Below are 11,726 nucleotides of genomic sequence, written 5' to 3'. Positions count from 1 at the left end.
AAAATGGCAGTGCCCGGGAGCCGGGAAAAGCCGCAATCAGTGGTGGCGGTGGCAGGGGCAGGCCGAAAGGCCTCCGCGGGTCGCATCTGGCCCGAGGGCCGGAGGTTGTCGACCGCTGCTCCAAGAGATCTTGTAGCACCTTTCAGACTATAGAGCTTATCTCATTACTAATAAACTCAATTTACCTCTTCTGAGTTACATTCAAATTTGGGATGCAGCCGGGTATTATCACATGGATTTTGCCATCGCTGCCGCCTCCCGACTGCATCTAGGCAAAAACTCAGGTAAAATCCATCCTCAGCCAGCTGCTTTTCACTTTCGGGAGCTACCCAGCTTTGCAAATCAGCCAGCTGACGGATTTTTACCTTGTTGCAGTAGGAAGGTGGCAATAGCTGCAAAGTCCATGCAATCATACTCAGCTGCATCTTGAATTCAAATATAACTCGGGAAAGGTAAATCAGGTTTACTAGTAATGTGATAATCTCCTAACTAAAAGAAGTTGGTAGCATCAGCTTCTGTAGACTTGAGTCCATGAAAGCTTATGCTATCAACATCTTTCTCTTAATTAGTCTCAAAGATGCTACAAGATGCCTTTGCATCTTAATCCAGACTAACAGATTCAGTCAGTACTCCATTTAAGCATTCTTAAGTATTGGAATCTCAGGATATTTATACAGAAGCATAAGATAGCTCTCTGGTCATCTTTTGAACAGTCATAAATATACAAACATGAACACTCCCCTCAGGGAGAAACACAGACATGTTAACATCTGGGCACATGGCTGTCATTACTTATGCATTTCAAGTAAGGCATCATACTTCCACTGTGTTATATTACAGTATAATCCAATATATGGCAAGTGTGATGTTACACTTTCATAAAAAAAATTATTTCTGTATCTCTCTAGCACACATTCTCTAGTTAACCCATAGAGAAATGTACCATCTTAGATGATATAACTCAGCCATTTATATAATCTCTTCTGTTTGAGAAACTATATATATCTACAGGCATCTGTGGAAGCAGTTGCTTCTGAGGGTTGATATCCTTGAGCATTGCTATATCTAGCAGTATCCGTTACATGCATCCGTAATGAGCATCCATTACAATCATGAAAAGAAATATATGCGGGTTATAGACTGCCACTTTGAGGTGGTCTGCCGTAGCCGCCTGCTCCGCGCGGGAGCCGCAGCAGCCACACGGTGCGGCTCCCGCGCGGAGCAAAAAAGAAGCTCCAAAATGGAGCTTCTTTCTGCGGCACACTGATGACGTTGCGAAGCGCCAAGGGCGCATTCGTGACGTCATTAGCGCCGTGCGACGTTCGGACGCTCAGCATCTGATACGTCAATATGGCACCGGCCATGTAGAAGGGCCAGTGCCACATTGTACGGACACAGTCCGTATTAGACCCAGGGGTGTCTAGAAGAGACTCCCCCTTTTTAAAATGGGACGTCCTGCGGACGTCCCAACTGCCGGTGTGTAACCGGCCATATTCATTTAGCATAGCCTAGTTGTTTCTCTTACCAGTAGTATTTGCATTGCCATGTCTGGATAGCTTATCAGCCTGGAAAAGCAGACTGTTCTCATCAGCCTTCTTGACATGGTAGAGATTAGCCATGCAGCCAGACTTCATAGAATCACAGAATTGGATGGGATCAGTCATCTAAATAACTAAATGTTGAAGAGCATCAGCCCCAGGACAGACCCTTGTAGCCCTCGACTTAAGACTTCCCTCCAGTGTTCAATACAGCCAGTGATGCCAGCTCAATTATGGATCCATCTGATGGTGTTTCCATTTATTCCATATTTAGCCAGTTTGCTAATCAAAATATCATGGGAGACCTTCTCAAATGCTTTGCTCAAATCAAGATAATATTATATCTACAGCATCCTCACCATCTACTAAACTAGTGATCAGATCAAAAACAGACAGAGGTTAGTTTGGCAGGACCTGTTCTTGACAAACCCTTCTACTGGTCCCTGCATTGTCAAGATACTTGCGGATGGACTCTTATATAGTTCATTTACTGTAATAGTTTTACTGGTATAGAGGTATAGTCTGACTGGCCTGTAGTTCTCTGGATGATGATGAGGATGATGATGATGATCTCCTTCTTGGGGAATAATGCTTGCTTGTCTCCAGTCCTTTGGCATTTTACTCATTCTCCAAGATTTTCTTTAAAATGATGAAGATGCCAAAGCCACAGAGAAAGATCAGAAGGAGCTCTTCTGAACATGGAGACAGAGCCCCAAAACCCATGAGAGGGTCCCCCATGTTCTGGGATGCAGGTCTGCGTTTTCCTTTGGCTGGAAATAACACACACACAAATATAAGGATATAATTATGTCTATGCTTGTGTGTGTGTATATATAGATATATATAATTTCTTTTATTTCCTTTCTTTTCTTTCTATATTTTTCTTTTGTTGGGAAAAAATTATATATATATAAATTGATGTACAGCGCTGTGTAAACTTACAGCGCTTTATAAATAAAGGTTAATAATAATAATAATATATGGACACACACACAGACAATTATAATTATATAATCATGTATATGCTCTCTCTCTCTCTCTCTCTCTCTATATATATATATATATATAAATTTCTTTTCTTTTTCTGCATTTTTATTTTGCTGGAAATAAAACCGATATATATATATATATATATATATATATACACACACACACAAAGAGAGAGAAGCCAAAAAACACGATACAAAGTCTAACATTTAACATTAACCTTTGGCTTTAACGTTAACACAGAATTAAACAATAACAATCCATAACATACACTTAGAAAAGGTTTGCCCAAATCTGAGTAGCTCCTAGGGCCAAATGGAGGCTACATTCTCTGGAACACAAAGCCCTTATTGTTATTATTATCTTTTATATATGACTATTATTATTATTATTATTTTATACTATATTTAATATAATATAAACATTAAATAAATATTTTACTTTATTATTATTATTATTATCATTCTCCTTGATGCCTGCGGACGGTTCCATTGCACAGCGCGGGGGGAAACAGTCGGGGAAAGAACGGTCTGACTCTTAGCTTGCCTCGGGCTAAACCATTTCCCCGGGCCAAGGGGGTGAAAAAGAATGCGCATGCGCGAAGATTCAGACCCCCCCCTCCTGTGAGTGAGAGTCGGGGGCACCCAAACAAAGCCCGCCATCCGAACAGGGGCCCGCTTCGTTTCGTTTCTTGAGGGCTTTTGGACTTCAGCTCCCGGAAGCCACACTTATTGGCCAATATGGCTGAGGCTTCTGGGAGCTAAAGTCCAAAGTCTCTTAAAGGGCACAGACTTGGGACCACCTTAACCCTAAATACGTATTCTACTGCCCCTCCCCTATGCTGCCGTTATATATATATATTAAATTACTCTCATTTCAGGTGATTCCATTGTATGAGAGGCCGGCAGTTGGCTTCTTCCCTCAGCTCCGCCCTTTCATGCCAGTCTCCAAAATGGCCGGCAGGGTTACTTCCGGCGGCGAGGACGACGCGGTGACGCCACTTCCGCCCTTCATCCAATCAGAGGCGGCGCGCGGGGAATTCGAACGCGGTGGCCGTTGAAGGGGAAACGGCGGCGGAGAGACAGAGGCGAAGAAGGTAGGAAGGAAGCGGAGGCTCCGGCGAGAGGGAGACATACAGGCCCGGTATTTAATCATTTTAGAGGGGAGGGACTCCAGCTCCCAGAATCCCAGACTGTTGGCCGACAGGGCTGAGGCTTCTGGGAGATGGAGTCCAAAAGCTCTTATTAAAGGAGGACACCGCTTGGGGGCCATTTATTCATGTACAAAATAAGAATAAGGAGAACAGCACGGAGGGGGGGGGGGGAGGCCCCCCCCCCAGGGGTGTTGTTTTCGGCCCCTTTGGGAAGGGGAAGAGGAATTTTGGGAAGCAAATATATCTCCCTCGCCCCATATGTGTATTGTGTATGTATAAGAGAGAGAGAGAGAGAGTGTGTGTGTGTGTGTGTGTGTGTGTATATATATATATATATATAGAGAGAGAGAGAGAGAGAGAGAGTATATATTGTATGTGTATGGTGTGTGTGTGTACATACACACACACACATATACACAGTATAGTGTACATGTGTTTATAAAATGACTTGCCAAAGGTCACCCAGTGGGATTCCATTGCCAAGCAGGGATTCGAACCCAGGACTGTCATAGCCCAACACACAAACCACTCCACCAAGTTGTTGTTGTTTTGTGCCAACAACACATGGACAGCTTCACAAACTGGGGAGGCTGAAGAGACCTTAAGGGTTACCAGGTCCAACCCCACTTGGCAGGAATCCAGACCAGAACAAATAAGACAGGCCTTAGAATAACCCAGGTTTAAAAATCACAATTTAAACTAGACCCTTTAATAATCAGCTTGAAAAGGTCTCTGACTGTCCTATGATTTCCCTGTTTCTGTTCAGCTCACTCCTTAATATTTTGCATCTTATCTTTCCTTTTAGAAAAGTCTGTGATCGGGAGCCCCATCGGTAGAGGAACGGCTACTGAGTTTAGCAGACATGAGTGAACGACAAATCAACAGCGAGAGACAAGAATAAGGACATGAACAACATTGATAAAGACACAATTCAAAGGTATAGCCATGTTTGTCTGTAGAATCAATAATTGGAGAGATCTTGTAGCACCTTTGAGACTAACGGAAAGGAAGAAAGTGGCGGCGGCAGCAGCTTTTGTAGACCTAAGTTACTTCCTCAGATGTAGATGCACATTCCTCAAATGCATCTGAGGAAGTAGACTGAAGTCTACGGAAGCTCCGGCTGCCAATTTCTTTCTCAGTCTCAGAGGTGCTACAAGATCTCCAGGTATTGATAAAGATAGGCATCAGTTTGAAAGACATTAGTTAAAGCACACATCAGTTAAAAGGACAAACAAGATGTTTACATATTAAAACAATCCACATTTAATATTCACAAGTTAAAAATAATCTCAATAGTGCTGCCGGAAGAGACTGCTCTTTAATGCTGTTTTAAATTCTGACCGTGCATTCAGCTGCTGAATCTCCTCCAGCAGGTCTTTCCACCCACCGTCTGGCAGCGGATGAAGAGAAAGTGTCCCCTTTGTACACTAGCATCACAATGCATAATGCATAATGAACCTGAAAGTTTTATCGTTTCAGAACGATTCCTTAGACTGGGGCACAGCACCATAACCCTTTTACCTCAAGAGCTGTCTTCTTGTGCAAAAACCCCATCCAGCTTATATTTCTCTCGATTTCACAGTCCTTTCCAAACAATGTTCCAAACTGGGGCACAGCGTTGTGCCGTTTTCTGTGGGCAAACTCTTTACTTCAAGAGCTGTTTTCTTGTGCAGAAAACCTGTCTGTCTTATGTTCATCTCCGCCGGGAGTTACTAGCTGGAGTTTTGGACCATTTTGATCCTGTCCATGAATGTAGGGCTGCAGAAATAAGCCGGTTTGAGACCTCTTTAACTGCCCTGGCTCAGTGCTAAGGGCTTATTAAAATCTGTAGTTTTGTGAGACATTTAGCCTTCTCTGTCAGACAGCTCTTGTGCCACAATAAACTACAATTCCCAGGCTTTTAGAAACAGTAAAATTAAAACAGTTGAGCACACTCTTCAAAGCCTTCACAAAACTGGACTTCAGTCCACAAAAGCTTAGCGTCATGCAATGATATGTTCTTTTGGAGTGTTTTGAAAGATCAATAGCTGTGTGCCTTCTGTCCTCCTGGTGCAGTACCAGGCCTCTGCATCAGGCTGTCCGTAGTTTGCAACTACAATAGTTAAAAGATTGCAGCAAGATAATCATAATGTTTGTTTATAACGTCCTTTCCCCCAAAGGGTGGAATGTCAAACATATAATCAAAAATGGACAATCAAACACTGCACCGTAAAATACTAAAATGACACACTAATATACTAAAACACTCTCCTTAAGAGTCACCACAGTCAAGGCGTACTTGCTTCTGCCATGGTTTCTTGCCTTTTCTGGGAATAATTTGGTCTGCTTCAGAGAGGCAGAGAAGGCTATTTGAGGCTATATTCCAACCAAACTGCTCTTCCTTCCTCTGCAAACAGTTATTATTTCCAGCTACGTCTGGAGTTAAGAGCATTCTTGTAACTTGCTATCTTTTAATATTGTTCATGTTACACTGGCAATATCATTTGCGATGTGACATAAACCAGCTTGGCAAAATTTGTATCCTGAAAAATGGGATATAAAGAAGTATCTCTTTTCTATCTGATGGAAATACTTTCAAAAAGTATCTTTTGAGTCTGATGCAAATACAGTCAAATACCCACATCTGTGGCTTTGACTTCTGTGGATCTGGATATCTTCTCTCTAGGAATCTAGGTCCTCCAGCGTGACTTTGCTTGAAGCTGACAATAGAGTTACACTGGAGGACCTAGAAATCCCTAGAGAAAACATTTCCCTGGGCATTTCTAGGCCCTGCCGTGTGATTCTATGGTCCATGTCCATGTGATGATGACCATAGAGTTGCTCTGGAGGACCTGGAGATTCCTTGAGAGGTGTTCTTTTAGGTAAAAAGAATAGTGTTTGTTTGATTTAAGGTTTTCCCACTTTCAGTGAATGGAGGGGGGCATTGTAACATTCTTTCTTGTGTTAACCATTCTTAAACACAATAACTAACCACATGGATTTTCTTTTTTAGATTAGATGTGAAGACATAACGTTGGCATTCGTGGCTCAGTTCCTTTCTCTTTTTATAATTTAGAGTCAAGTTGAAGGAATTTGCTGTTGAAGGAAAAAGAAAGAGTAATGGTTTGCCAGGGTGCTTGCAGCCTCATTCCAAGTTGATGGGATTTCGATGCACGCCTTCCCTTCTGGTAGAAGAGGAGAATGTCCTGGAAGGCCATTCCCCTCAGCCTCATCCCTGGAGGCACGCCTCTAAAAGACCTGGTGAAATATCAGGTGGATGGGACTTGTGGTTCATCTGCTAAACAAACTATTTTTCCTGCAGTGGTTCTTGACCATAAAAATGTTTGCTTGGAAAAAGAGATTAAAAAGGGAAACATCTTCCAGTCCACTTTAATAGCTGGTGGCTCTTGTGATAAAGAATTCATTGACCTCAGTGAGATAAAGCCAGTTGCTGAAGGATCGGCACCACCTTTGTCTTGTGTGAACCAGGAGGCTGTGCCACTGAGGCAGAATAGCTTTCTCAAACGCAAGGCTGGCGAGCAGATGCCTTTTGAGTCTCCGGCAAAAATCTTTTTAAGAATGAAGGCCAGGACAGCCCTTAAGGCTCAAGAAAGGAAGTTACTGGACACAAACAGCACTGCAGATTACATCCTCACCCCTGAGAGATGTTCCGACCGTTTGGGAAGACAAGGCAAGATCCCAAAAGCTGAAGATGACAAACCAAAGGAAGACTTGGCTGAGAAGCCTCTTGGAGAGCCCCAAGTGGGAAAAGGTTTGCTCTTTCATTTCGCTCCAGAAAAGGGCTCCCTCTGTAGTTGCATCTGCATTGAAGAAATCATCCAGTTTGATACTGCTTTAACTGCCAGGGCTTCATGCTATGGAATTTGGGGCATTGTAATTTGGTGAGATTTTTCTAGCCTTCTCTGTCATAGAGTCCTGGTGCCACAACTAACTACAGTTGTCAGAAGTCCATAGCATTGGGCCATGGCAGTTAAAGTAGTGTCAAACTGGTTTATTTCTGTAGAGGAGGTTCTTGCAGAAGCATTTCCAAAGGGACCAGGGTGCTGTACTGCTGTCCACATTGCTGTCTCTGAAATGCTTTTTAATTGTCCTCAGATAGTTCAGTTTTTAATGTTTGTGTTTATGTGCTTTCAAGTTGCCATTCAAGGCATGGCAGCCTCATCAGTTTCACAGGATTTTCTTAAGCAAGGAATACTCAGGTGATTTGCTATTGCCTTCCTCTGAAATATATTAACAGGGTAGTTTATTTAATGGTTTAATCCTATGTTGTGGGTCAGCTTGAGCTCCTTGTGGGGAGAAAATCATGCCGTAAATAAATAAGCTTTTGTTTGGGACAAAACTGAAAAGATGGTTCTTTGTCTGTTATCATCACTCTGGTTACTAGGGCTCCCAGATAAAAACGGTGCTACCTGGGGTTGATTCCACTTTTGCTCTAAAGAACTGCCTTTTTGTCCATTCCCTTTCACTGTATTGTTACCCACTCTTCCCATTCCTTCTTCATCCATTGTTTTCTTCTCCACTTTGCTGTAATAATAATAATAATAATAATTAATAATAATAATAATATTTATATGTATTTCCCGCCTCTCCTTGTGGATCGAGGTGGGATTACAACCGATAAAATCATCAATTAAAACACACCAAGATGCAGTACAATCATTAACGAAGCCAAATCATCGTACTGTTGAATCAGGTGTAAAAAATTCTATAAGATCCACTATAAAAGATCAGGTGGATAGGCCCGCCTCAAGTGCCTTCTTAAAGGCTTCTAAGGTGATGATGAGATGGATCTGTTCCAAAGTGTGGGGGCCGTGGCTGTGAACACTTTATGGGAAGTTGAGATTAGTCTGGTCTTTGTATATTCCAATAAATTCTTCCCGGATGTCCTGAGAGTTTGGGGTGGATTGTGTCGGGAGAGGCGTTCCCTCAAGTAACTCGGGCCCAAGCCATGTAGGGCTTTAAAGGTGATAACCAACACTTTGTCTTGTGCCCGGAAGCTGATCGGCAGCCAGTGTAATGATTTTAATATTGGAGTAATATGGTAAGATCTAGATGTACCTGTGACCAATCTGGCTGCAGCATTTTGGATCAATTGAAGCTTCTGAGCTTGGTACAAATGTAGCCCCATGTAGAGCGCATTGCAGAAGTCCAGACGAGAGGTTATCAGCGCATGTACCACTGTTTCTTACTTGGTATTACTTCTCATTTTTATCTTTGAGCCCTTCCAGCCCTGTTTTGTTCACACAGGTCTGCCTCAAACCACATTTGGATGATGTGTCTCCCATCACCATAACCGTAGCATTTGCAGCAGTCGCTTGTGGAGACAGGAGTAGATCCCGGTGGTTCTACACAGCAAACAAAAATTTTACTTATTTTTACTATTTATTTCATTTGTACAACACCTTCCCCTGAAGTGGAAACCCCCCCCCCCCAATAAAATCAATTAAATCCTAACAATAAAATTTTTAAAACAATTAAAAATCATCACGGTGAGCCAGTAGAAAATAATTTAAGACGTAAAAATAAAGCAGATCCCCCAATAAAAAGCCTCCCTGCAAGCAATTGTACATTAAAAGCCAGCTTAAACCGAAAGATTGCCTGCCATTGAAAGGAGACCAGGAAGAAGGCCAGCCTAGCTTCCTGAGGAAGGGTGTCCTCCCCAAAGCAGTCTGTCTGTGGGACCCAGAGCAAGCCCTTCCCTGAGGAGCTCAGAACTCTGGCCAGTTAATACAGGGAGATACAGTCCTTCAGGCAGTCTGGAGTCCAGACTCTGGACCTAAGATGTATGGGGCTTTGTAGGTCATGACCAGCACTTTGAACTGGACCAAAAATTGGGGGAAAGAATGGAATCCAGTGATTCCATTTTGTCAGAGAGATGGATTAACATCCAACATGAATAATAACTCTTCTAGAACATGACCATATAGCCTGAAAAACCCAGAAAAAACTAAAGATGGATCAACAGCCCCTAGTTTGAAGGGAAAGCAAAATGTGACTAGTCTGTCACCAGATTATATATAAAGTTGTGTATAACAGAGCTATACATAATATCTGCAAAGAATTAGAAAATATTAAAGCAACCAGTGACATAATCGACACAATGAGTAAGATTATAGAAGAACACGTGGTAATGGAGGAATAGGGAAGGCCTTTCCAGACTAGGAACACCTCTATTTTCCTGCCCCTCCACTTCTCTTTTCTCCATCCCTTTTTCCATTCCATCTGGACCCCTGCTATACAGTTCTTTTTTTACAAATCTTCTACTGATTTTAACTCTGATTTTATACTATTGTTTTAATATCTCTGGTTTAATCTCGTTTTAGTATCATTATGTTTTCATACTGGGAGGAGGGATAGAGTTTTTTGGAATTTTAACTATATCTTGTTTTATTGTTGTAATCTGCTTTATATATAAGAAATTTGTTTATGAAGAGGTCAGAAGTTTTGAAAACTTAGAAAAGGAAGAATGTATAATAAGATAGTGGTTAACTACAGTGAACCCAGCGTTGAAGATAAGAAAGAAGGAGGAGGGGAGGGGAGAAAAGAAAGGAAACTCCTCTAATGCCATTTGTATATAGAAACTATGGCCTGTTACAGACAGCCAAAATAAAGCTGCTTTGAGTCACTTTGGAGGTATGGTATTTCAATGATACATGCGTCCTAAGTGTCCAAAAGCCGCACCAAAGCCACCAGTCCTAAGGACTGGAGTGCAGCTTTGGTGAAGCTTCCAGACTCTTAGGACTCATGCATCACTGAAATACCATACCTCCAAAGTGACTCGAAGCAGCTTTATTTTGGCTGTCTGTAACAGGCCTAAGTATATTATTTGAATGATGGATAATACGTTTTTTAAGAATGCACTTTGTCTGGAAAAGAACTGGTAGCCGGCAAAGCTGTTTCCACATGGAAGTGATCTGCTCCCTGTCACTGGACCAAGCCAGCGTTCCAGCTGCAGCATTTTGGGGCTGCTGAAGTTTCCATCAAGTTTCCAGAGACAGACCCACATACAGTGTGTTGCAATAGTCCGAATGAGATCTCCTCAAACTCTGTGTCACTGTAGTTTTACCTGATGCCTTAAGGAGCAGCTTCAGCTGGTGCATGAGTTTTAACCTACAGTGAAATAATAATAATAATATCAATAAAATGTATTTATATTCTGCTTTTTCGCAAAGGAATCAAAACAGAAATGGGGAATGTTGGGGAAATAGTTCAGCTAAGTCATTCTTGGATGAGCAGGTGGACCAATCCACCACGTTTGGGTTTATCTCCAGCCCAGTCAGGCAGGAATCCAAGTTATTGGAGAGGGTTCTCCCCAGAGACACCTGCGTTTCCTCACTATGACCAGTTTTCCATTACAGTATTTTGATTCTATATTGCCATGAAAGCTTTTAAGGGGCCTCAAATACCTTAAAGGCACCAAGTGCCATTAGATCTTTGAAGCTAAGCAGTTTTAGGCCTGATTAGCACTTGGATGGGAGACTTGCAATGAATATCAGATGCTGTAGGCTAGATATGAGAGAAAAGAAAAATCACTTTGTGAGTGTTCCTTGCCTAAGAAAAGCCTATGAAATTATGAGGTTGCCATAAATTGACAGGCAGCTTGAAGGCACACACACATATGGATATTTTGAATCCAAATATTGTAGCACCTTTGAGACTAATGGAAAGAAAGAAATTGGCAGCATGAGCTTTCGTAGACTTAAGTGCATCTGAGGAAGTAGATTGAAGTGTATGAAAGCTCATGCTGCCAATTTCTTTCTTTCCGTTAGTCTCAAAGGTCCTACACTATCTCTCTGTATTTTAAACGGAGAGTCTTAGGGCTGTTGAGAATTACGTGTTACAAGTCCTCCTTGTTCCTGGATTTGAGAGCCTACAAAGTGTTTCTCTGTTCTGTTCCAGTGTCCAGTATTGGAGTGAACAGAAATACATGTGGTCCAGTTGCAGGTTCTCAGGCTTTCAAATCTCCTCACAGGTTCTTCTCACGCGTAAAGCAGAAGTTGCGGCAGAAACTGGTGCAAAGAGGTACTTCTCCCCAAGACCTTTGTGAT

The 11,726-nt window shown here is 42.2% G+C and overlaps 1 protein-coding gene across 2 annotated transcripts in view; it reads left to right on the top strand.

Moving 5' to 3' along the window:
• The first annotated feature begins 3,469 nt into the window (after positions 1 to 3,469).
• Positions 3,470 to 11,726, top strand: part of MIS18BP1 (MIS18 binding protein 1) — a 39,267-nt gene continuing 31,010 nt past the window's right edge. For both annotated transcript variants that reach the window (XM_042445773.1, XM_042445774.1), the window contains exons 1-4: positions 3,470 to 3,621; positions 4,484 to 4,615; positions 6,734 to 7,429; positions 11,578 to 11,700. In XM_042445773.1, the coding sequence (XP_042301707.1) occupies positions 6,859 to 7,429; positions 11,578 to 11,700 (694 nt within the window). In that variant the 5' untranslated portion in view covers positions 3,470 to 3,621; positions 4,484 to 4,615; positions 6,734 to 6,858. The remainder of the gene's footprint in view (positions 3,622 to 4,483; positions 4,616 to 6,733; positions 7,430 to 11,577; positions 11,701 to 11,726) is intronic.

Source organism: Sceloporus undulatus, chromosome 1, assembly GCF_019175285.1.
Source record: "Sceloporus undulatus isolate JIND9_A2432 ecotype Alabama chromosome 1, SceUnd_v1.1, whole genome shotgun sequence".
In the NCBI taxonomy this organism is placed as follows: domain Eukaryota; kingdom Metazoa; phylum Chordata; class Lepidosauria; order Squamata; family Phrynosomatidae; genus Sceloporus; species Sceloporus undulatus.
The sequence above is the reverse complement of the archived record's forward strand: the minus strand, read 5'-3'. Positions and strand labels throughout refer to the sequence as shown.